The sequence below is a fragment of the Chelonia mydas genome, chromosome 9 (assembly GCF_015237465.2).
Source record: "Chelonia mydas isolate rCheMyd1 chromosome 9, rCheMyd1.pri.v2, whole genome shotgun sequence".
NCBI classification, from domain to species: Eukaryota; Metazoa; Chordata; order Testudines; family Cheloniidae; genus Chelonia; species Chelonia mydas.
Genome location: NC_057855.1, coordinates 16,056,018 through 16,082,453, shown reverse-complemented (window position 1 = coordinate 16,082,453; position 26,436 = coordinate 16,056,018). Strand labels below are relative to the sequence as shown.

The 26,436-nt window shown below is 44.1% G+C and overlaps 1 protein-coding gene across 3 annotated transcripts; it reads right to left on the bottom strand.

Annotated features, from left to right (window-relative positions):
* Positions 1–440: 440 nt before the first annotated feature.
* Positions 441–26,436, bottom strand: SLC2A2 (solute carrier family 2 member 2). 3 transcript variants are annotated; one of them, XM_007055482.3, is made up of 11 exons: positions 26,292–26,436; positions 23,865–23,960; positions 21,865–22,088; positions 20,368–20,492; positions 17,799–17,914; positions 14,410–14,572; positions 13,060–13,247; positions 10,496–10,600; positions 5,928–6,029; positions 3,185–3,388; positions 441–2,951 (listed from the first exon to the last, which is right to left on the bottom strand). In XM_007055482.3, exons 1-11 carry the CDS (start codon positions 26,322–26,324, stop codon positions 2,748–2,750), a joined length of 1,560 nt encoding a protein of 519 aa, XP_007055544.2. In that variant the 5' UTR covers positions 26,325–26,436; the 3' UTR covers positions 441–2,747. The 3 variants fall into 3 exon arrangements, with proteins under 3 accessions (XP_007055544.2, XP_043378800.1, XP_043378801.1); XM_043522865.1 differs by lacking the exons at positions 23,865–23,960; positions 26,292–26,436 and having other exon boundaries at positions 20,368–20,514; positions 21,865–21,993; XM_043522866.1 differs by lacking the exons at positions 20,368–20,492; positions 23,865–23,960; positions 26,292–26,436 and having other exon boundaries at positions 21,865–21,883.

Genomic DNA, 26,436 nt, shown 5'->3' with positions numbered 1-26,436 from the left:
CAAAACGGCTTCTGACTCTTTGGCTAGGCGTTACTTAAAATTCAGGTATACATTTATCAGTCCATGCTTTTTCAATTAGTCTAATTTAATAAATATATTAATTTAATCAACGCTTTCACTATCATTCTTGTACAGACATACAACTCTTACTGCAGGAAAACCAAGGGCTTGGCTACACGGCCCTGTAGTTTGGACTACAGGGGCATGAATTGCAGCACATACCAAAGAGCTGCACTGAAAACCACCCCTTACCTCGTGGATACTGCAGGTGTGAACTAAAAGGTACCTAAGTTCATGTGGGTGTAGTTTTCTTCAAATGGTCTATGCCAGCAGTGCCCATACGGGGCAGTTTCAGCACAGCACTTTCGTGTGTACTTGCAGTTCACACCTCCATAGTCTGAATTACGGGACCGTGTAGAAATAGCCCAAGACTGGGTGGATTTACTGGTAATAAATGACCTCTCCCCTCTAAGACACTACTTTAAACCTAGCTCAGCTTGACAGTGATGTTTTATACTGACTTAACACCACCGACATCCCTCTTTATGAAACAGTGTGAATTATATACATAATGCAGAACAGAGTTCAGCTGCAAGTGATATAAAAACTTATGAACATTTGGTATCTCATGTTATACAATCTACATGAATGTCTCAAAGAGCATCTTCCTGCTAAAATCTGGTTTTGTTTTGCCTCGAAACATTTGCAGCACCCTGTTAAAAGACAGGGTATGTCCTCACTGCGGAGTTAGCTCAAATGCTTTTGTGAGTTTTAGACCAACCCTCTGCCGTCTACACACAAAAACCTTTTCCTGAGTTTGGAGGCGTGTTAAGCCCAGGCTAGCTGGGAGGTGGGTGGGGTGGGTTAGAGCCTGCGCTCTGCTGTACCTGGGTCTGGAAGGAACCTGCCATCTTTGCAGTGAGGATGTAGGCTAAATCACTCACTGGAGTGCTGATAGTTCTCCAGTGCTGTCCCACAATTCCCCCAAAGAATAGACAGGTTCTCCTGCAATTGATTGGGAAAGAATCCTAGAACATCTCAGCACAAAGAACCATGGGACACACATAGGTCAGTGCAGAACTGGTGAGGACACAGTGATGCAGGTAGAGCTTTGCTGTGGGGATGCTCACACCCAGACGAGGCTAACTCAGGTGCCAATCATCCAGGCTAACTCTACAGTGAAAACATAGCCTTAGTATCAGCCCCATGAAGGCTTTCAATCTAATAATGCTTTGCCTTCCCAATGAGGCTCTTGAAGTGCTTTCCGAATACTAATAAGTCAAGCTGCACAACATCCACGTATTGTACTCATTTTACAGATGGGCAAACTGAAGCTTTATCTACCCAAAGTCACACAGTGAATCAGTGGCAGAGCCAGGAATATAAACTAGGGCACACACAACTCCCATTTACTTCAAGATTATCAGGCCCCAGGATTCCTGACTCCCAGGCCTGTACTCTAACTGCTACACAGCACATTTTAAAATCAGTTTGCTCAGGGCCAGTGCAATGATTGCAACACAGGGAGATCTGAGCATCAAAAAAGCTCGTCCTGAGAAGCTAGCTCTTACGTTCAAGGGGTCTAGCTCCCAGAGTCAAGACTGACCTAGGGAAAATAGCAACAAAAGCCAACAAACATCGACAGCATTGTTCATGGTCACTTTTATGTAACAGGCAAAGATAATAACACTGAAGGCACAAGCCTAATTTCTTTTACATTCACAATATCTATTTTACTATTTAACGTATTGCATAAAACTCTTGACTGGCAAGCTCTGATACTTGCCTCCTGTCACATCTGTACCATTTCACTTGTGAACAAGTGTTTGAAGGTCTGACCTCGTATTCTGTGGTATCTCAGTTGGCACTGCTGGTTTTCACGTGATCTTGTATGCATAGTTTCAGCTACCACTTAACCTGTGATCAGTGTATCACATGACAGTCATTGCTCAAATTCCTTTCCAGTATAACGGCAGCCAAGATAACGGAATTACACCAGGAATGAATTTAGCTGATTGTGTTAATCTCATTACCTGAATATATGCTACGGGGCCAAATCTGGGTCCCATTGAAGTCAGTGATCAAACTCCTATTGTCTTTAATGAGTCCAGAATTAGTCTTGAAGCCTTAACATCAAAGGAGTAAAAGTTAGAGAGGAAAGAAATATAGGCCAGGCTACACCACTGTAGGATGAGGTGGCAAATTCACTCACTCTTTTATATTTAGCACCTTCAGCTAGTTATGTCTTTATACTAATATGACAACTACAGTAGCATTTGGTTTTCCCAGGCTTCCTATCATTCAGCAAAGGAAGAAACAGGCATGGGAAGAAAGGATGAAACCATCCATAAGAATAAATTGCAGCATCTCTTTTCTTTCTTTTGCCCCTTCTGCATTATGCTCTTGGTTGGTGTATACCTGTCTCCAGCGAATGAAGATTGTTACTGTACTGAATCAATTCAGTGCACCATGGAAGCCTTTCTGTATCTATTCCTTCCATTCTTTCCTATGTCTTTTTAGGGCAACACCAAGATACACTGAGCCCTTAGACCATAACGTCAGGTTAGTCTCAGGGGCAGTAGATACATACACTACCAGGTATATCAGTCAGAAGCATGATACTGATTTGACCTACTGGTTTTTGATCAGCGGTGTTTTTACAAAACCATGCTTTTGTCTAAGGTTTTTTCAGATGCATTAAAAAATATATTTCTTTACTCTCCTTCTTGTACACAGTTTGCCGGTTTTTATGCTTCCTGGCTGCCTCGCAAACCCTCCAGTTCAGTTGCAGCTTTGGGTCCTTTTATTGCTGAGCGCCCCTTGCGGCGGAACTCAGCTGAAATCTCTTCAAAAGACTTTCCTTTTGTTTCTGGTACTTTAAAGTGTGTGAATAAAACGAAGCCGAAGAGCAGAACGGCGAAGGTCATGAACACATAAGGGCCACACAGATCCTGTAATGGGAAAAATGAAACCACAGTGATGAATTAATAACAACCCCATGGTTTCCTTATCATTTGTATTGCAAATGTTAAGATTTTCAAAGCAATCTAGAGAGATTTAGACACCCATCTTCCGTTAATTTTAATGGAAGATGTGTGTGTCCATCCCCCTACACTGCTTTGGAAATCTCAACCAATGTTTTGAGGGTGTCTGTCATGTGCAAGATTTTAGGAAGTTTTCTTACTGCAATGTACTGGAAACACATTCCAATGATGAAGTTGCAGGTCCAGTTGCAGAATCCAGCTATGGCTATGGCGGCAGGGCGGGGCCCTTGACTGAACAGTTCAGCAACAATAAACCAGGGGATTGGTCCAGGCCCGACTTCGAAGAAAATTACGAAGAGAAAAACTGTGACCATGCTCACGTAGCTCATCCAAGCAAAAGTGCTCTATAAACAGAAGCAAGTAAAAGTGAATTCACAACATGAGTATAGGTTTCCAATACAGTCATCTTTCATCACTGTTAATTTCTTGAATTGTTGAGCTGCTGCAGAAGTTTCTTTCAGTTCAGACAAGCTGGGTAAAAGCAACAGATATGCCGAATTAAACTTGTAATGGATTAAAGGCAGCAGGCCATTTACTGATCTCAGTTACACTGCGGTAAATCCAAAGTAGCTGCATTAACATGAGCTGAATTACTCTGGGTTCATATCAGTGAGAAGAAGTGCCTGTAGACTGCTTAGATCCCCATCCACTGACCCAAATGCAAGTTATATCCCTATGCATCACCTCTGGATGTGATCCACTGAGCCAGATCCTTAGTTGGTGTAAAACAGCATAGCTCCAGTGAAGCCAATGGAGTGATGCCAGTTTTCACCAAATGAGGCTTTGGACCATAATGAATCTGAGTCACAGGGAATCTAAGGGTATGTCTAGACTATAAATTGGGGATATGTAATTGCAGCACATGTAGACATCCCCAAGCTAGATTTAATCCATCTAGTACCAGAGCAGAGAAGCCACGGCAGCGTTCAGCGTGCGCCAGCCACCTGAATACTTATCCAGGATCCCAGGGGGGCTTGTTTAGCCCACACTGAAGCCCCATGCTGCTACAGCTTCACTATTATTGGTACCCAAGCTATCTAGATTAAAGCTAGCTCTGGTACATCTACATGTGCTGCAATCAGAGCTGTGCAGCGTACACGTACCCTAAGCAGGTGAAACATATACTGATTATATTTGCACTATGGCAGCATAGTCCCCTGGCACATAGTCCCCTGGCAGCAGCGTGTAGTGCATGTGTAGCTACACACCACAATGAAAAGCAAGGCGCATCCATACTGCAGGGTGTAGCTACATGTGTCAGTGAAAGGCTCTGGCGGAGGGGTGGAAGCAGAGAGAGATTCCAGCAAGGGGGAAAGGCTCTGGCTGGCTCATTTCTCCTCGATGGGGAAAGGCAGTGGGACACTACGCTGCTCAGAATAGCTGGGTAAAGGCAGAGGCACAGCTTGGGCAACAAGAGAACGGGTATGGTATGTGCTTGCATACATGCCCACACCCTCCAGGCATGTCTTTATTCTACTTGCCTAAGCTGCGCCTCGCTAGCTACACCACTATCTATATCTGTGCTAGGGGTATATAGACTGCATGCCACTGAAGGAAGTGTGCAGTGTAGATGCACCCATTGAGTGGCCAGAGAGAGGAGAGTAGCAGAGGAAGCAACTACCAGGAGAGTGTAAGATGGTGTTTATTAAAGAAAGTCACCTGCTACTTTACATCACATCTTATTTACATGTAATTTACACCAATATTTTAGATCTCTTACACTCAGATTCTGTTAGGCTCAGAGCATGAAATCCTGACCGTATTGGTATTAGTGGGAATTTTGCCACCGATTTCAATTGGGCTAGTATTTCACCCCCTTACATTTACACATTGACAGGTAAGATTCATAGCCTTATGCATCACCTATGTATTTGGCTCAGTGGATTTACTCTAGTTTAACTGAGGGTAGAATTTGATTCCAGACTCCAAAGCACAAAGTCACAAAGACATATATTTGATTAATTTATTGGGACAAATTCTGCCCTCTAGTGGGTACCAAATTCTATTCTTATTAGTGAGGAGAGAATCTCAAATGGTTCAGAAGATCCACCACCGAAATGTACATTCCCCTCTGAATCCCCCTGTAAATGTATTCTGATGTTATAGCCTGTTCCTAATTCCAAACAAAGGTTCCCACCCCAAGACTCAAAACTGCAAGTACAGGGACGAGAGACAGGACAGAACCACAATGCTTAGATTCACTTCTAGAAAAGGTGCTTCTACAAAGCATGAAGGTATACAGGTCTGTGGTTGTGGCTGGGGCTTATAATAAGAATATAGGAATTGTCATATTGGAGCAGACCATTGACCCTGCAAGTCTGATATCCTGGGTCCAGCAGAGGCTAGTGCCGGATGTTTTAGAGGAAAGTGAAAACACAGGCTAACTGAGCATTGCCTGGCATAGTGAACAATTCCTTCCTAACACCTATAGTGATCAGCTTATGCTCTGAAGCATGAGATTTTATTATACCTGCCATAGTGTGCATAACTGTCAATGTTATGAAATGTCTTGAAATTAGCCGATGATTGTACTACATGGAAAGTTCTTAAATGCACTCTCTGAAGGACTGGTCCATTATGGTAGAAGTTCCAACATTCTCAAAGCTGTATGGGGTTAGCAAAGCAGGCATCAGAGTTAACTTATGTTGTGTGAGATCATCTCACAAGGCAAGGTGTAACATGTGTGTGTGAGCTGGGAGTTCATCATGTGATTTGGATGATGCTTATGAAATTTTGCATGAGGGAGGATTATTTTCTGATCTCCTTATCTGAAATAAACTTGCAACATACTTAGTGTTAAATAGAGTCATTGGCAATATGTTTGTATGCAAACGGACAAGAAACCAAACCATGGAGTGAAACCAGGAAAAAAAAACAACTCACCAGGAGCACAAGTCCAACTGTCATGGCTACGGCACTTGCTAGCATACCTATCAAACCAGCAATAAACAGGGACCGTCTTCCTGTTTTCTCCACAAGGAAGACCTGTAGAAATTCATGAAGTATATTAGGCTTTATCAAACCTGCAGTCTTCAATTAGTAACACATATATAAAACCTACATCAAGTCCCCTTCCAGGAATTGGTCCTCACAGATTATAACAGCCTACTACTGCTATCAGCTAATGGTTTTGCTCTTTTAACTCATGTGTCAGAGCTTTGCACTTAGGTATTGAATGAAGATCCTTAATTTACACTATGATGATATCTGCTGGTGGAGATTGTTAACCAGCTACTGCACAGAGCAACATAGCAAAGGACAATGCAAATCCATGGATGTGCAGAACTCACATATTCCAAAGACTAAAGGTGTCTCCACTGCTTTCTCACACAGGTTATTTTCTATAGATTCTAACCTTCCAATTTGAAGAAAAAAAATCAAGACCTTTCTTATTCTGTCGATTGTCTTCCCAAAGTAAAGTGATTCATCATGGAATTTTTGTATTTAGAGACAGAGGCTTTGTCCATATTGGAGTAGATTCTAGTCCCCGGTGCAAACCCCTAGTGTAGATGTAGTTCATCAGTTTAAATTGTGGCTGGCATGAATGCAGCTTTTCTTGGTTTCAATTAGGATTTTTCTCTGGTGAAGGTGCCCCAGTGATCCTTTACATTTAGCAACCCATTGAGATAAGTGGAGAAAGGTTGCACCTCTTTTGGGGATATTTTACTAGTCTGACCTTGTCTACGTTGGGGTTTTTAATCCACCTGGATACACGGCACCAGTGCGAATTTCAAACCGGGGTAATATGCACCAGACAAGTCATGGCTTACACTAATGTACCAGGTCTACTCTAGGGTTTGCGCAAGTGCAGCTGTATCAGGGTATGTCTACACTTAAAAGACTACAGCGGCACAGCTGCATCATGCTTCAGTGTAGACACTACCTGTGCTGACAGTAGTGATTCTCCAGTCGGCATTGGTGATCCAAGTCCTCGACCTTCTGTCAACATGTCACAGTCTACACCAGGGGTTAGGTCAGTATTGCTAAGCCCTGGTCTACGCTGGGAGGGCGGGAGATCGACCTAAGATACGCAACTTCAGCTACATGAATAGCGTAGCTGAAGTTGGAGTATCTTAGGTCGACTTACCTGGCCGTGAGGATGGTGGCGAGTTGACCGCTGCTGCTCCCCCGTCGACTCCGCTTCCGCTTCTCGCGAGCTGGAGTTCCGGAGTCAATGGGGAACGCGTTCAGGGATCGATTTATTACATCTAGATGAGATATGATAAATCGATCCCTGATAGATCAATCACTACCTGCCGATCCAGCGGGTAGTGAAGACCTTCCCTAATAAGTGTAGTGGACTTCACACTCTGAGAGACATAGCTATAGTAATGTAAATTCCTACTGTGTATCAGGCCTCAGTCTACCTACTTATTCCTGCAGAACATCTCAGGACTTGCTCCACCTATGAGTTCCAGGCTGGCCTCTCTTCCCTGTGGCCAGGAACACTCCTTGCCTCCTACAGGTCCCTAAGCAGTGGTCACCCTGAGACTGTCGATAAGACATGATCATCTATTTTCCTAGAGATTAAATGGGGCTTTTAGCTCAAGCAGTTCATCTCGCTGGGTTACAGATTGCAAATTCTGATTGCTATTTCTGCTCCCTTTGTCAAGGTCCAACACAGTGCAAATGATTTGGGAAAACAGACAGTAGGTATGTAATTGATTGACAAATATTAGGTAATATTTAAATACTCATGGTCAAAGAATTGAAGAGTAAATGTCATCAGGCAGCAAGCTAAACATGACTGTAACTGATATGCAATGGCAGTAGAATATACAAAGGGCTGTCACAGGAACTCATTCTAAACCCCTCATTTCACAATAAACTACACCAACCACCTTCTAATAGGGAATGCTGGTGTTTTTTCATGAAAGCAATTTTGTCCAGAGAGACTGGGGTGGCTTACAGGCTTGGTGATGGTAGGCTACACAGTTCTACAGCTGTGGATTGATGGTTCAGATCCACTCCTGGTTGTTAGTGGGTGAAAGTCATCTCATCATCAGAAGGCTATCTGGAGGCCTAAGGAAAATGATTTGGTTTTCTGTATCCAGTACCTGTTGTTTAAGTATCCCCATGAAAAGAACCTCAATTGGTTACTAACTGGAATTTTGTTGGCATTCTAGGCAGAAAGACTATTGATCAAATGGGCCATGAAGTTTGAACTATCCTCTTGGTCGTACAGAACATCATCTAGATATTACCAGGATGGGTGCTACATAAATACAATAGATAATATCAGAGATAAGACAGAGGTTGAGGCACACTGGCAGGGCAATAATGAAAAGCATTTACCAGTGTTCCCCACACTGTAGCTGTTCTATAGACAAGACTAGGGCTCTAGAGGTGATCCTGGCAATTACAGTCCGGTAAGTCTAATGTCAGAACTGGGCAAATTAGTTGAGACAATAGTAAAGAATAAAATTGTCAGATACATAGAAGAACATAAATTGTTGCGCAAAAGGCAACATGGTTTCTGTAAAGGGAGATCGTGTCTTACTAATCTATTAGAATCATAGAATAGAATCATAGAATATCAGGGTTGGAAGGGACCTCAGGAGGTCATCTAGTCCAACCCCCTGCTCAAAGCAGGACCAATCCCCAATCAAATCATCCCAGCCAAGGCTTTGTCAAGCCTGACCTTAAAAACTTCCAAGGAAGGAGATTCTACCACCTCCCTAGGTAACGCATTCCAGTGTTTCACCACCCTCTTAGTGAAAAAGTTTTTCCTAATATCCAACCTAAACCTCCCCCACTGCAACTTGAGTTCTTTGAGGGGAGTCAACAAACATGTGGACAAGGGGGATCCAGTGGACATACTGTACTTAGATTTCCAGAAAGCATTTTACAAGGTCCCTCACCAAAGGCTCTTACGTAAATTAAGTTGTCATGGGATAAGAGGGAAGATCCTTTCATGGATTGAGAACTGGTTAAAAGACAGGGAACAAAGGGTAGGAATAAATGGTAAATTTTCAGAATGGAGAGGGGTAACTAGTGGTGTTCCCCAAGGGTCAGTCCGAGGACTAATCCTATTCAACTTATTCATAAATGATCTGGAGAAAGGGGTAAACAGTGAGGTGGCAAAGTTTGCAGATGATACTAAACTGCTCCAGATAGTTAAGACCAAAGCAGACTGTGAAGAACTTCAAAAAGATCTCACAAAACTAAGTGATTGGGCAACAAAATGGAAAATGAAATTTAATGTGGATAAATGTAAAGTAATGCACATTGGAAAAAATAATCCCAACTATACATACAATATGAGGGGGCTAATTTAGCTACAACTAATCAGGAGAAAGATCTTGGCGTCATCGTGGATAGTTCTCTGAAGACGTCCACGCAGTGTGCAGCAGCAGTCAAAAAAGCAAACGGGATGTTAGGAATCATTAAAAAAGGGATAGAGAATAAGACAGAGAATATCGTATTGCCCTTATATAAATCCATGGTATGCCCACATCTTGAATACTGTGTACAGATATAGTCCCCTCATCTCAAAGAAGATATACTGGCATTAGAAAAGGTTCAGAAAAGGGCAACTACAATGATTAGGGGTTTGGAACGGGTCCCATATGAGGACAGATTAAAGAGGCTAGGACTTTTCAGCTTGGAAAAGAGGAGACTTAGGGGGGAAATGATAGAGGTATGTAAAATCATGAGTGGTGTGGAGAAAGTAAATAAGGAAAAGTTATTTACTTGTTCCCATAATATAAGAACTTGGGGCCACCAAATGAAATCAATGGGCAGCAGGTTTAAAACAAATAAAAGGAAGTTCTTCTTCACTCATCACATAGTCAACCTGTGGAACTCCTTCCTGAGGAGGTTGTGAAGGCTAGGACTATAACAGGATTTAAAAGAGAATTGGATAAATTCATGGAGGTTAAGTCCATTAATGGCTATTAGCCAGGATGGGTAAGGAATGGTGCCCTAGCCTCTGTTTGTCAGAGGGTAGAGATGGATGGCAGGAGAGAGATCACTAGATCATTACCTGTTAGGTTCACTCCCTCTGGGGCACCTGGCATTGGCCACTGTTGGTAGACAGGATACTGGACTGGATGGACCTTTGGTCTGACCCAGTATGGCCATTCTTATGTTCTTAAGACTATAAGCAAGAGAACTTCAGCCTCCAGGACTCAGTTTAACAACTGACACAAGTTTTACTTTTGCAGAAAACACAAACCAGTAGAGGTTCATGATTTGTACAGAATCAGGCAGAGTTTTCATTCTCAGTACATTTGATAGTGCAGTTTGTACTTTGGGACTTGGCCTTGCAATCATTTCTCATGCAAGTAAGGATTTTTCCTGTGCGTAAGGTTTGCAGGATCAGTTCTTTGTGACTTTCTTGGCTCCACAACTCCCTCCAACATGGTTAAATCTTTTTCTTATAATCAAATTATAATGAGTTTTCTTTTTAGTGGGCTATCAAGCTATCTAATACAGAGATATTTACTTACGGCGATAACTGTGAAGACAGTGTTCACGACACCAACACCAATGGTTGCATAAACTGGTTGATCAACTCCTGCTCTTACAAAAATGTCTGTAGAGTAGTAAAAGATCTATCGAAACAAATTAGGATGAAAGGTTATACCCCACTGCAGGTGGAAATTTCTGTCTTTGAGGGAAGATTTGCATTTTCTTGTCTGAGATTTGAAGTAATTACGATTTGTTTTTCCAACTATTTTTTAAACAGTTTGTTATAATAATTAAGGTTAGAAATTTCAAAGAAGCCTAAGGGAGTTAGAAATCCTACTGAATTTCCCATCTTAAACCACTGAATATATACATTTAAAAAAACAAAAACCCAAACCTGTTTTTCTGCCATATAATTCTGGGTTTTCTCTTGAAAGCCAATTTGCCAGAATGGCAAGCTTCTTTTGCATGCTAGACAAACCTCTTAATATGGCTGATTTTTTAAATTAATTTTTAATACGCTTTCCTTCATTAGAATAATTTAAATGTTTTCCTTTCTCTCCAAAGAGAAGGTGAATCCTTTCTCACTGATGTAGAGATAGGAGGAAAAATGGGTAGGTCACCTACTCCATCTCCTCTGCCAGTGCAGAATTTCCCCTTACAGTATATTGTAGGAAGAGAGGAAGAATGGTGCAGTAATTAGAGGACTAGTCTGGTCTTTGGGAGACTCAAGTTCACTTTCTTCTCTGCCACAGATTTCCTGTCTGACCCTGGGCAAGTTACTTAGAGTTTGTGTACATGGCAGCTGGGAGCCTCCCAGCCCCGGTAGAGATTATGGCCAGAAGGGACCACTAGATCATCTACTCTGACTTCCTATATAGCACAGGCCACCAGCACCACCCAGCATCTGTACACCAAACCCAACAACTGAAATGAGACCGGAGGTCACATATGAGACTAGACTGTCACAGGCAGAGAATAGGAGGGACAGACCTGCTCCAGTGCCTGAAGCCCCAGCAATGGCCGGGAAATGAGTCAGTGAGAGCTAGCACGCTACAAATAGCAGTGTGGACATTGCAGCTCTGGTGGAGACTTGGGCTAGCCACCTGAGCTCAGACCTGGGGGGTCTGATATTTGCGATCCGAGCCACAATGTCCACACTGCTTTTTTTTGTACAGTAGCTTGAGCAGAAATAGCAGGAGCAGGGCCGGATTAACCTTTTGTGGGCCTGGTGCTAAACATATTTGTGGGCCCTCATGCAGGCAATGGAGCATGGTGCGGGGAGGTTAGTCCCCGGAGCGAGGGGCCAGCCAGAGGCAATGGGGCATGGCATGGCAGGGGAAGCCCCGCTCCACCCAATGTGAGGGCACTATTTACAAACTGGCAGTTGCCAGACGCACAGTGGCCGGCCCAGCCCTGTGCTGCCAGTGTGCCCATTCCCCTTGGGGGTGGGCCCATGCCACGCCACACAGCCCTCCCGACTCCCTATGGCCAGATCCCACCCGGACTCACTATACCCAGCGCCCCCCCAGACCCACCCACAAATGCACATGCCCTGCACAACACCACCCCTGCCCACAGCCCCACTACAACTGCCCACCCCCCCTCACAGAACCCCCACTCCTTAGTGCCCCAACACACACAGATCTTCCCTGCCCCTTCATAGCCCAGCACCCCCCCAGGCTCCCCACAGACTCCCTCCCCCAAGCCCTGCCTACCGGCCACACTCACTGGCCCTGCTGGGAGGCGACTGTGTCTGCCGGGTTGAGCTGGCAGCGCAGCCAGGGCCGGTCCCAGGGCCAGGAATTGCTCTGGCCCCTCGGGAGTGGCGCGATCAGCCAGGCCAAGGCCTGCCCCAGCTGGGGTCCTTCAAGACGCACTTGCTTGGAGGGGCCCAGCCAAGCCCTCTACACTGTCTCCCCCTCCACCTGGCTGAGACTGGCCAGGCTTCTGCACTAGTCCCAGGCGGCTCAGCTCCGGGGAGACAGGCGGGGGGCCCCTCAGGTGGTGGGAAGCTGAGACTGCCCGGAGCCGGAGGTGCACTGGGGTTCAGCCAGGGGGCAGAGAGGAGCAGGGAGTGGGGCCAAAGAGCGGAGAGGAGCCCTCGGCTAGCTGGCGGGCAGGCCGAGAGGAGCAAGTGGTGACCGGGGGGAGCCAGCAGGGTTTCGGGGCGCAGTGCAAGCGGAGCAGGCCAGAGCCCCTTCTGAGCATAGGCCCAGCTCCATGGAGCCACTGGAGCCATTGTAAACCCGGCACTGAGCATGAGTGTCTACCTAGGCTGGGAGGCTTGCTCCCAGCTGCAGTGTAGACATACCCTTAGTCTTTCCGTGCCACCGTTCCCATCTGTAAAATGGGGATAGCAGCACTGCCCAGGGTGTGTTGTGAGGATAAGGGATAAGTACATTAAAGACTGTGAGGTGCTCAGATACCATGGTGAGTGGGGCCATATTAGTACCTAACATACATTATGCAATCTGATTTTCAGCAGAACAGGCTCATATATACACCCGTTTGATTTCAGTCTGCAAATACTGAAGGACCACTGTGGCCTTAGATTTTCCTTACAATACTGATCAGTATCAATTCTTTTAGAAGGCAAACTCACTGCATTGATTCCTGAAAACTGCTGACATATTTGAACCATCAGTGCCACAATGACTGGCTGCCTGTAACTGGAAGAGCTGAAAAGCTTCCTGATGGAGACTTTCTTTTCACTGGCAGCTTCTTGTTTTTCCTTTTCCATTTCGGTGATCTCTTTCGTGGAGTCACAGTCTCCTCTGAGCCTTTTCAAGCCTCAAGGGAAAAAGAACATGCTTTTATCTCAAAGTAAATATCAAAGGACTGAGAGCGCATTAACAACCAAACCATTCCAATCAATACCAGGATAAGGACAGATCAAAACGAGAATTAACAATACCGTGTACGTGAGCTGTTCCCAAACTATGGTCTGTGGACAACTGTTGGTCTACGAAGCACCTCTGAAGTACTCAAAGGCTGTACAAGTCTTGCTCCTCCTCTCTGTTTCCAGTTGTTTCCTAATGTGGACGGCTCTTGTTTCTTGTAGAAAAAGCTGGAAATAGAGAGGAGGAGCCAGCCACACTGCATAAAAGCGATTGCTATGGTTGTCATGCACATAGTGCAATTGCAGGTGGCACTGGAAAAGGAGGAGAGGTGTCCATGAGATGCAGTTCCACTAAACGTGGTTGATGATGGCATGTTTGTCTGATGGAAAATGCTAATTCATCAAACTGAAAATGTTCGTAGCCAGAACAGGTCAATTACAACAAAATTTCATTATAAAAATTACAATGAAATGAAGCGATTCAATAACATTTTGATTCTTTGTTTCAAAACAACTTTCTGTTTAGAAATTTATTCATATTATAAGTTATAGCCATAGATTTTCCTTGAAATACTGAAATATGGACAGATGGTCTATTCTAAAGTCCATGGAAGTCATTGGAAAGACTCCCATTGACTCCCATGTGCTTTGGGTCAAGCCCGGAACAAAAAGTTTAAACAAGTCAAAGTCAAAATGTTTCATCAGTTGACCTGAAAGGACTTTTTTTTGAACATTTCATTCTGTGGGAATTTTTTGAAATTCTTTGTTTTCATGCCAATTCAGCATGTAAACTAATTTCAAAATGGTGGGATTTTCCCAAAACCTGAAATTTTAGTTCCCACACAGCTCTGAACTCCATTAAGATGTGTTCTGCTCTATGCAAATTTTGACTAACCCTGGCTTAGTAGATAAATAATAACATATGATGGGGTGTGCATTTTTCAGTGCATAGACACACATATGGTGTCTATGGCTCTCAGTCCAACAAGGCTCATACATGGAATGGAACAAAGACCCACAGCTATGCAAATGAGTTACCCAGGCACTGCTCCAAGCAACCACAGTGTTTTATTTTATGTATGATTTAAAAACAAAACAGAGTAGATGTCTTACATTTTTTAGCCTCCTCCACCTTTCCTAGTTTAATGTAAAGATATCGAGGGCTTTCTGGACACAATAAAAGCAGGAAAAACTGAAGAAGAGCAGCAGCACCAGATAGACCAAGAAGTAGAGGCCACATGTCATCACTGCCAAGCAGAAAGTCTAGTCCAAGGACCTGAAATTATGGAGCTGTATTAAATGTATCAGACAAAATTAGGTTGTAAAACCAGAAATTCTAGACTAATATTGCACTTTCAAATATCAGCTGGGAAGGAAGTTGGACGCAAATAGGAGCTCCCTATCCCAACAGCTTGGTTCCATAAATTATGGAACATATTTGTAATGGACAAACTAACAAACGGCATGAAGCCTTGGACAAGTCATGTCAAGGCCCTGTGTAGATGATGGACCAAATTGTGGTGCTCTTGGTCACTGTAAATTTGGAATAAGTCCATAGACCTAAGTGAAGTTACTCTATATTTACACCAGCATAGCTGACAGTACAATTTGGTCTTCTATGCCCTGGTCTACACTAGGACTTTAGGTTGAATTTAGCAGTGTTAAATCGATGTAAACCTGCACCTGTCCACACGATGAAGCCCTTTATTTCGACTTAAAGGGCTCTTAAAATCGATTTCCTTACTCCACCCCTGACAAGTGGATTAGCGCTTAAATCGGCCTTGCCGGGTCGAATTTGGGGTACTGTGGACACAATTCGACGGTATTGGCCTCCGAGAGCTATCCCAGAGTGCTCCATTGTGACTGCTCTGGACAGCACTCTCAACTCAGATGCACGATTGTTTGCCATTGCTCTGACGCAGGGGGGGCGACTGACGACACGGCTTACAGGGTTGGCTTACAGGGAGCTAAAATCAACAAAGGGGGTGGCTTTACATCAAGGAGTATTTCAGGCAGGACTTCACGGAGGGTTCCAATAAGAAATGGTGCACCTAAGTTATTGTTCTTATTGGAACAAGGAGGTTAGTCTGGCCTCTGATTGACACATGGCTAGATTTACCTTGCTGCACCTTCTCTGTGAGTGACTGCAGTGTGACCTAGCGGAATGAGTCCCCTAGACGGGGGGGCGGGGCGTTTGCAAATGAGTACAAAACAAATCTGGTCAATTGCTTGTTTTGATACACTCCATCTATCTTTTACATCTTTGGCTGGCAGCAGACGGTGCAGAAGGACTGCATGCCATCCACATCTCATGGCTGCTCGGCAGAAGATGGTACAATAGGACTGCTAGCCATCCTCATCTCTTGCCTGCCCGGCAGAAGATGATGCAATAGGACTGCTAGCAATCCGTATCACCTGCCTGCTCACCATAAGATGGTTCAGTAGGACTGACTGCAGGACTAAAGAGAATGACTTGATCAAATCACTCCAAATTTAGTCCCTGCACCCATGTCTGCCCAGGCGCTCCTGATCGACCTCACACAGGTGACCAGGAGCACCTCGGACATGACGATGACGGCTACCAGTCCTATTGCACCGTCTGCTGCCACAAGGCAATGGGTTGCGGCTGCTGTGTAGCGATGCAGAACCGCGTCTGCCAGCACCCAGGAGACATACGGTGACAGTGAGCTGAGCGGGCTCCATGCTTGCCGTGGTATGGCGTCTGCACAGGTAACTCAGGAAAAAAGGCGCGAAACGATTGTCTGCCCTTGCTTTCACGGAGGGAGGGAACGGGGGCCTGACGATATGTACCCAGAACCACCCACGACAATGTTTTAGCCCCATCAGGCATTGGGATCTCAACCCAGAATTCCAATGGTCAGCGGAGACTGTGGGAACTGTGGGATAGCTACCCACAGTGCAACACTACGGAAGTCGACGCTTGCCTCAGTACTGTGGAAGCACTCCGCCGAGTTAATGCACTTAGAGCATTTTCTGTGGGGATACACACACTCGAATATATAAAACCGATTTCTAAAAAACCGACTTCTATAAATTCGACCTAATTTCGTAGTGTAGATATACCCTTAGTTTAACTACACATGGGTATCTGGCACAGTTAGGAGTGCTTGTACTGTAACACTGTTTTTTGTTGGTAAAGTAGATGGGACAGTATGATTATAGAGGTATCTGACAGCCTAGGGACAGAATCATTGATGAAACTGCATAATTCTGCAGCTACACCATGAATGGAATGCCTGCTGAATCAGTGCATGTGGCCAAAATTAAGCCCTACTGTAAATAACTCAAGAAAAATAGATGAAATTTTTTTCTCCTCAGACCTTGTTCTCCTGGATTCTTGTATTTTGTAAATGGGATGTTCTTAGGAAAATATATAACATGAAAAAAATATGTTACAGAACAGTCAATTGGACCAAAATCTGCCTACAGAAATACATGGGACTCTTATTGCTTTCAGTGGTGACAGTTTATGAACTTCCAAAAGTACAGTTCTGCACTTTGAGTGAATTCTTTCCTATGAAGTTCTGCTTTCACCTTTCTTTGCTCTCTCATCAGACTCACAATGAATAAACAAAACCAATGAGGAGTCCTTGTGGCACCTTAGAGATTAACAAATTTATTTGGGCATAAGCTTTCGTCCAATTTTAACGTGCCTGCACCTATGTCCTGAAAAGCTCACAAAGGGCCACAGTTCATTCAACCTTCAAAATTTACACTGTGTGATAGCTAGTTATCAAAGTCACAGTCACTAACACAACACACTGTGAATTCTGAGGTTGCAATGTGCAATTTGAAATGTGCCTTCAGAAAATATTCAAGCTTAAAATTTGCTTTTTGTGTGTGTTTGGGCTCAAATGCTATTGAAAAGTGAACACCAAAGGGTTGTAAACATTGTCAAATTGAGATTAGGTTTCTAAACCAAATAAATATTGGCAGACATTTTCTTTTCACCGTTTGCCGAGCTCTTCTCACAATCATGACCAAGGAGGGATACAACACTGATGTTGCAAACAGTGAATCTATTCAAGCAGTTTCCTAAAAATGCACAGAGTGAAATTCTTTGGCCTGTGATATAAAGGAGGTCAAAGTAGATAAACATAATACCCCTCCTAACCTTGAATTCTATGAATCTTCTGGGACAGGAGCCATGCCAATTTCCATAGCCCAGGCTTTAGCCCACTAAGTTTATTAATACTGGGTATTACATTCACAGTGTTCAACTTGAATGTGAATGGCAGTGTATGAAGCCCTTCTAGGGAAGGGGGATAATTTGCTGTCAGAAGTGTTTTTCATCTCTTGGGGGTAAGTCATTTTATTAGGAATGATTTAGTATCCAGGAAGGAGGTGCCATAAATCACCCCAAATTTCACTTCAGCTTGCTAGTGGCATTTTAAGAAGGAGCCCCTGTCAGTATATCATTGGTGTAACCCAGCTAGTTTAAAATGATATCACTCAGTGCTTCTGTGTACCCTCTTACGTACCTGGCTGATGAGAATACCCGTGACTATAGCAAGCTGGTGCAAAGTTCCCAGGGCTCCTCGAAGGGCTGTAGGTGATATCTCACCAACATACATTGGAACAAGTCCTGACGATAGCCCTGAACAAAGCGTACATATGAGTTACTGTAAATGACTGCTCAGCAATCAGCAGAAATAGCTCACCACAGAACGAATTTGGGCTCAATTCTGTGTGATCCTGAGCACCTCCTGCAGGGTTATGATTTCCCTCCATGCCCATTGGTCAGAACAGAAGTGAAGAACACTCAGCACTTGGCAGGAACTGTTCGTGGAAGCCCCAATTCAGAAGGCCATTTCAGCAAGTGCTTACATTTAAATATATACATAAGTGCTATCCAGAATAAAGAAACTTTCCTGAATCAGGACCAGAATCAAGCTCTTGTTTTGGGTAAATCTGTTTCCAATAGATCAAGAGTCACCATTTTTCTCTTCTGGGTAACCAACTTTTGAGCTATGTTATTTCAGGTCAGAGATCCCTCCTAAGATCCCTTAGTCTGACTTATAGGACAATATTCAAATGTATTGTACTTACATCAGTAACCAGTGATAAGGAACTGATTAAGGGAGAAAATGTTTTTCTTGAAGGTAATTCTTTTTTATTGATCTAAAATCTTGTATTTCCATGTTTATCTTCCAGATTATAAGCACTACAGGCCAGGGCTGCATTAAACAGCACCAAGTACATCAGTGCTTAACAAATAATTAATAATAATCAACTTGACCCAGGAATATGGATGAGATAAAACCCCATTCATTAAGATACAGCTCACTGAAGGTAGACTAAACAGCTTCTGGTAGATATAGAGTAAACTCAATCCCTGCTAGGGCTGGTCACAATTTTTTCAATAAAAAGATTTTTTATTGTAAAATGGGATTTTGTCAAAAACGAGAGGTTAAATAGTGAGATGGAGAGTAGGGGACCCAACATTTAAAACACACCTTTTTTTAAAGGAAACATTTTTCATTTAGAAAAATGTAATTTATAATGTTTGTTGTTGAAAAAAAAAAGGAGGGGGAATTGAGAACAAAATGAAAACTTTTGTTGAGCTTTCAAAAATTTTCACAAAGAAACCTCCCAAGGTTCTGATGAGCTCTACTCCTTGTAGTTGCTGTGGAAACTGGAAACTTCTTAGCTAAATGGATATCATGGCCATAATTTCCAACTTTGTTAGTGATGATCACTGAACCTCTTTTTGACAAAGCCAATTTGTTTCTGTGGTTTGACATTTCTGATTTAATATTAATATTCTGGATAATGAAAAATGGGGCCAAATCTTCAGCTAGTGTAAATCAAAGTAGTTTACTTGAAGTAAATGGAGCTGTGCCGATTTACACTAGCTGACAATCTGACCCATGACTTTTAAGTCGGCAGAGCTCCCATCATTGTGAATTTGGACTTTTCTCCTGTGCATAATGGGAAGCATTTGGAGTCTCTTTCCCTAGACTGAAGGCTAACATTATCAAGGAGCTAGACCACTACTAACTGAAAACACATGGGTCTCTGCCTTATTTATTTTTCCTGCAAAAGAGGAATCGTGGCTGTAGAAAAGGAACCTAGGGGATCTGCCTGTGGAGTGTCACGGTTCAGAAGGCAGCTGTAGTTTCAGGCAAAGAAGCACTTTAAGCTGTTTTAAGAACTCACCTAGAAAGCCAACAGAGCCAGGGGCTTTTGATGAAGTTCTGAGTGCTACTAGTTTGGTAGGTTTCTTCTGTAGAGACTGGAAGGTCCAGCTCTTTAATCCGGTCTTGACTTAAACGGGTTTTTGTGAAGCTTTGAAAACATATCGTTTGTTAGAATAAACACTCCATGAGTGCAAAATTTGTGCTCCTTGTATTTGAATATTCTTATAATATTTAGTCAACCGAATCCTCCTCAGTCCTATGGAGCATCGGATTCTTAATGTTAGAAACACCTTTCACACTTGTTCTATATTTTTTTCTTGTTTTAAGGTAACAAAAAAGTTCAAAAAAGAACTAGATAAATTCATGGAGGATAGATCCATCAATGGCTATTAGCCAGGATGGGCAGGGATGGTGTCCCTAGCCTCTGTTTACCAGAAGCTGGGAATGGGCAATAGGGGATGGATCACTTGATGATCACCTGTTCTGTTCATTGCCTCCCTCCAGGGCACCTGGTATTGGCCACAGTCAGAAGACAGGATACTGGGCTAGATGGACCTTTGATCTGACCCAGTATGGCTGCTCTTATGTTCTACCAAACTAGCAACTGATCTGATTTATTTAGTTGAAAGAAAAACCTGCCCATTGGTACGCTGTGGAGTTGTGTTTAAAATTTAAATGAAAAGAGATCCCGCTCTTCTACTTCATGTGAGTCACCTTCCATTTCCAAGGTCTTGGCATAAACATGAGGTTCCATTTGTGCTGGTTAAAAAACAAGTCCCCTCACTCAAAGTTTCTTCTTTATGTTTTGCCGCCATTTTGGTGTGCACTAGCTTAGTACAATGGGCTTATCATGGCAGCCCACTGAGAATACACATAGACAAGCAAAATTTTAGAACTTGCCTTAACTTACCACAGTACAGCCCTGTGATTGCTCTCCCAGCTATAATAAGGATGTGAGATGGGCCAAATTTTGCCAGCCCCATGAGGAGATTTCCAATGATAGAAAGAACATTCACAGCGAGCATGGCTTTCACTCTGCAATTCATTAAGAAGAAAACTACATTGGGATAGTAAATCCAGCACTGAATTCAATTACACTTTAGATATTCTGGAGTTCCAGGAGTAGTCCCATGCTCTTTACATAGGCCTTATTAATTATTATTATGCATTTCTGGATATAAATTCAAGTAAGGTCACTATATTTTCCAATATAGTTGCATCTGTACTGCCAGGAATAATAATAAAATAATAATAATAAAAAAGACAATTCAAATGACCATATGGACCAAAACTGGCCCAATTCTGAGAGCTACTGAGCACTCAAGGTACTGGAGTTACTCCATATTTATATCGGTGTAACTGAGAACAGAATCTTGCCTTAAGTTCTTAATCAATGTCTTGTTCACTAGGAGTACTGCATGCTTAGGGCCTACTGATGTCTATGGGACCTGAGGGCACAAAGCACTACACACAATCTGAACTCAAAGCAGCAAGCCACCATCACAAGGGAAGGACTGGCCCATTGTTTTGCCATTTACTTGATTTAATTCTGGATTAACTTCCCTGCTATTCACATGATTTGCTTTCTGTCAAAACTACTTTGCAAAGATGCTGCATGTATGTTTCCCTGGCACTTAAATGAAGAAATACGCCTATCTTTTAGGCATTATAATACAAACGTAGACCAACTGTCAGTGAGTTAATCAAAGCTAAAGGATAAAGAATAATGACTGTGCATATTGAAAAATGTATGGCAGAGGTACAATCAGAATAACTGAATGGCTAATGATTTCTAATATACATCTTGTACAAGTTCTTTTCACATATACTGTAGTCTCTTTTGTTATGAGGGAAAAAGGCTAGAATTAAAACTGTTCACCTCTTTATTTTCTGAAGTGATAAAAGCTACAGGTAACAATAAAAAAATCAGAGTTATAATTTAGGATTTAATAAAGCAGATTTTTCCTATTTTACAGTTTCAGTAGCCGTGTTTTGGAGGGTTCATTATTTTTTTTCAAGCTGGAGAAAATAATAGAGAAACAATTTCAGGAGAGGTGTCTCCACGTGAAAATTCAAATCTAGTGGCTTAAGGTTTAATCACTGGAAATGAATAGGAAAGGATTTTTGCACTGAGTGCTGTAATACAATTTGGAGACAAAACTCTGATTTTAGTTCTAGATTAGGCTTTCGGTTTGTGGACAGTCCTAATCATCAGATAAGATATTGGGCCAGATCCTTGACCCTAGGTCTGGCTCCTTTCTGCTGTTCTGGCAGCTCATAGCCAGTTAAGATGGCTTTCTGACTGCAGTCTGAGGATTTCCTGGGCCATCTCAGCTGGCTCCCATTCCCTTTCCTAGTCAGTGTTTCTTGGCTATTTGTCAGTTTACAGAGATAGAGTGTTTCTCACCTGCCTAGCTTGTCTCCAATCCATCCAACAGCGAAAGAGGAAATCATGCCGCCAATGGCAAAAATGGACACAGACAGGGACCAGTACAGAGTCAATGTACTCTTGCCTACATCCAATTCTTCTAGGTCGGGAAAGATCATATTTCCATTCGTGTCTGTGAAATTGATGGCACTTCTGTCAATAGGGGCAATGCCCAGCACACGGCTGTAATGGGCCTCTATTACCTGCAGTGAGAAACGAATGCATCAGTTCTTTTGCTTCTAACTAGCTAAGCAGCCTTCATTTCCTAGTCAGGGTTTTTCTACTTTGCAGCCCATAAAACCCAGTATCACAAGGTAGCTGGTCTCTGTGGGCAGACTAAGCCCAGCGCCCCTGGACCAGAGTAGGTGAGCGCAATCTAGCTAATTAAAGAGGGCTGGGCTACAGCTGAGCCTACAAAAGCCTGCATCCTGCGGAGGGAAAGCCACCCTGGAGCAGAGCTAACTCCTGTGCTGGGTCCCTGGAGCAAGGGGCCAGGGGCTAGGGCAGGAGTGGGCAAACTTTTTGGTCTGAGGGCCGCATCTGGGTATGGAAATTGTGTGGTGGGCCAAGAATGTGCACGAAATTGGGGTCGGGGTGTGGGAGGGGGTGAGGGCTTTGGCTAGGGGTGCGGGCTCCGGGGTGGGGCCAGAAATGAGGAGTTCAGGGTGCGGGAGAGGACTCTGGCTCCTACGTGGAGATGCGGCCAGGCGGCTCTGCTGCACGCTGTCCCGTCCGCAGGCACCACCCCTGCAGCTCCCATTGGCCGTGGTTCCCAGGCAATGGGAGCTGCGGGGGCAGCGATTGGGGTGGGGGCAGTGTGCAGAGCATAGCTCCCGGCTACCCCTATGCATAGGAGCCAGAGGGGGGACATGCCACTGCTTCCGGGAGCTGCGTGGAACAGCCCCCGACCCTGCTCCCCAGCTAGAGCACCGGACTGGGGCAAGCTCCAGACCCTGTTCCCCAGCAGGAGCTTGAGGGCTGGATTAAAACAGCTGGATCCAGCCTGTGGGCTGTAGTTTACCCATCCCTGGGCTAGGGGCTCAGGGAAACAGCCCTGCAGCTGCCGCGCCAGAAAGGGAGTCGAGTCAACTGATGCTAGGTAGCTGCCAAGAACGGAAGTGCCAGAGATCCCTGGAAGGGGTGACCATGGGGCTGAGGGCAGAATTAAGACTGTTTTCTGTTTGTTTGATAACCTCTGTTAAAGAAATAAACCTTTCCTGAGCCTGGAGCTGTGAAAGCTTCTTGGGAGAAGCCCAGCTCAGTGACAGCCTGGCTCTGTAACATTATGGGTGAAATCCTGGCCCTGCTGAAATCAATGGGGTCAGGATTGCAACCTATGAACACAAATGTGTGTTTATACCAGTTTGGGGAAAACATGGCTGTGTTCACACTGAAGCTTTATTTTACAACAGAACCACGCGTCATTCATGTTTGCATGTCCACACCTATCAGGCTACCTGACTGTGATAGTTTCAGTGCATGCTGGGAAAACCTGGGTCGTTATCTCATAAGGCCTGGGCAGGGGGCAGACCGCTGGGAGGACACAGCTAGAGGGTGGCGGGGACATCCAGGGTGTGAACTTAGAAATTCACTTGCAGCTGTCTCAGGGATTATTCTGTTACTACAGTCCTATTCTTCCGCAGGTTATTTACCCGATTTCAGACTCACATTGTGTGCTTTGCTCGCACTTATATCATCTGACCAACAGCTTCAAAACCTTTTTACTGTCTCTATGGAAATGATGGTAATGAAAGCAATGAGAAGTTCATCTTAATGGCACATGCTTTTGTTAATTTATTGGTTATTATAGATGAAGTCTTTGGGGGCAGGGACTGTTTTCCTGTGCATTTGTAGAGCACCTGACTGGGGCTCTGGGGCACTAACACCATATAAATAATAGTATAGCCATGAAGCAGGGCTTATAAGTGCTGCTGCGAGTCACGGCCTGTTTTGAAAGGAATCCTATATGCTGTACTTGCCCTTTGAGGAGCGTTGATGACACCAAGGCTGTATCCATACTGGAAGAAGCCCAGCACTGCGGTGAAGACAGAGAGAACCAAGGTTCCTGTGAGGTGCTAGGAGAGGATTGCGAAACAGAAAATGGTGTCACTTTTCTCCACATTTCTGCCATATAAACCTTGAACACGTTGGGACGGATTCTGCTGTCACTGAAGTCAGGGGGTTTGCATGAGTTTACGTGGGAGCATAATTTGGCCCATTCTGTCTGCACTGTCCTGGCAGTGCAAAGCAGCATAACTAGCTGGGGGAGGATTTTTTCAGTGAGTGTAAAGCTGTTGCAGTAACTCCTTCATGCCCCCAGTCTTGGCGTTCCTGGTGTAAGGGCATGTCTAGAAGGAAGGGAGCGTATCCAGTTTCTGGTGATTCCCAGGTGCCAGAATGATCCCATGGGGTCATAGGTAGTTGGGCATAGGGAAGAGAAATCCTGAGGCTTCTTCAACTTACGCCAGACTGATTGCCTGCCGGTCCCAGTTTCATAATGCAGCCAGAAAGCCAGTGGAAGGGACATAAGGGGGGGCATATTGGGGGTGTGCTGAGAGGAAGGCCTGTGGCCAGCTGTAACAGCTTTTGGAGGGTCCTTTCAGTCCGGTGTAGCTTGGAGCAGCCCTGAGATTGCTCTAAGTTGCACCAGAGAACAAAGCAGCCACCAGCGGGGCTCAGGATCAGGGGGTTAGAAAGGTGGCCCACCTGCACCACATGTAATTAAGGATTTAGCCTGAAGATTTTATGCCTTTTACCATGATGACTGAATGGCACATTGTATATCAGAGAAGGTCTCTTGAAAAGAATTCATTAAGGCAAGATCCGGTGAGCACTCACCACTCTTATTGATGTCAAATATATCATTAAATGCAATTCATCTCATGCTCAAGTCTAAAATATGCTGTCCTAATTCCTGGTGCCTTTCCCCAGATCTCTTCCAGGGCCTGCCTTACAACTTAGAGCAGTGGTTCTCAACCTGTGGTCCACACACTATGTCTAAGGGGTCTGCAAAAGACTTCAACTGAAAGACGTTGGCTGAACAGAATTCGTCTATCCCTACAAACAACAGATTTCTAAAGGGGTCTGCACCTCCATTCACCATTTTTTAGGGGTCCGCCAATGAAAAAAGTTTGAGAACCACTGACTTAGAGGACCCTGATCTTCTGGACAGCAAGCTCAGACAGTGCGTTGCCTTTCAATCCTATCCCACGACCACACGGAGGAATATGAGTAGTTGGCTGCTCCCCTGGTCCCTCTGTTGGAAGGGAAAGGTGGCCTGATCTGTAAGTCACTCAGTATATGTAGAGGCCTCAAAAGCATGGTGCCCCAAGAAGTCGCTTGTGTAGATGACTGGCCTGATAGTTATTTCCCCTCTTCAGCATGAAATCCTCTAGGAATAGGAGCTTAAGGGTGGGAAAAGAGTTACTGCTACACCTGCCAATAACTGGTTCAACATGGGAAATGGGGACTCTGCTGACTCTACCGTCATGTCGAAACAGGAGATTGTAAAAGCAGCAATAATAGCGATACCTGAGGATGACGTTTGCTGGCTATGGCAGGACGTGGGCAGGGAGATGGGAACATCCAGGGGGTTTGCAAGGAGGGGAAGTCTTGCTGCTTCCCCTGCAGATCAAATTCCTCAGTCTGGTCTGATCCTGCTGCCACTGAGGTCAGTGGCAATTCTCTTCCTCCCCCTGCCCCGATACACACACTATTATGCTGAGCACCCTCAACACTATTGAAATCAGTGGGTGCTGAGGACATGTCACATCATGCAGGATTGAGTGCTATAAGAGGTAGTTCTTGGTGGAGATCCCATGAGCTAGTGAGTGCCTCTTGGAAGGTGCTGAGTGCCCTCGATGCCCATTAACACCTTTGGGAGTTGAAGGCAAACAGTATCTTTGAGAGGATGCTCCCTACATTGCAGGACTGGGCCCTACAAGCAGAACTGCACATTGTGGGCATAAAGCAATTGGGATTTTCATTCTACTCACCAGTGTGAGCAGAGACTGGCCACAAACAGACTCTCTAAACTGATTCCTCTGCACAAGAAATATCCTAAGGAGCAGTAATTCAAGTGCCTCTTTAATAAGTTTAAGATATAGTACATAAAGTTTTAAAAAGCATATGTTCAACGTGATGGGCTCAGTTCCTCAGTCTTTACTTAAACTTAAATCCTACTGAAGTCAGTTGCATCATCAATTATGCAAAAATCGACCAAAGGCGGCACATTTTAGTAAAACATTTGGTTAACAGAAATGATCCTTTAAAAAAGTTCTAAGCAGGTCCCAAACATGGACAGTTTCTTGCTATGAGCAATCAATAGCTCCCCAACTCTTTGGTATGCATTCCCCATTAAGCAGCCTGACACTGGCACTGCAGTAAAATACCAGAGTCAGTTTTACCTTTTCTTCTTGCATTTTACTAGCCTTCTCCATTCTGTTGGTCTTGCAGAGGATTGTCTGGGTGCAGTCCTTTCCCAAGCTTGAGACTCTTCCAGACACTGGGAGAGTACTTATATCTTAGGTGTAGGAGGAGGGGCAGTTGAAA

Bases quoted from the DNA above. Each gene is read 5' to 3' on its own strand.
- SLC2A2 (XM_007055482.3), bottom strand. From the start codon at position 26,324: ATGGAGAAGGCTAGTAAAATGCAAGAAGAAAAG. The intron at 22,089-23,864 runs GCAAGTACAGCA...TTCTCACTGCAG, and splicing joins TCATCAACGCTCCTCAAAGG to GTAATAGAGGCCCATTACAG. The intron at 20,493-21,864 runs GTGAGAAACACT...AATGAATTGCAG, and splicing joins ATTGGAGACAAGCTAGGCAG to AGTGAAAGCCATGCTCGCTG.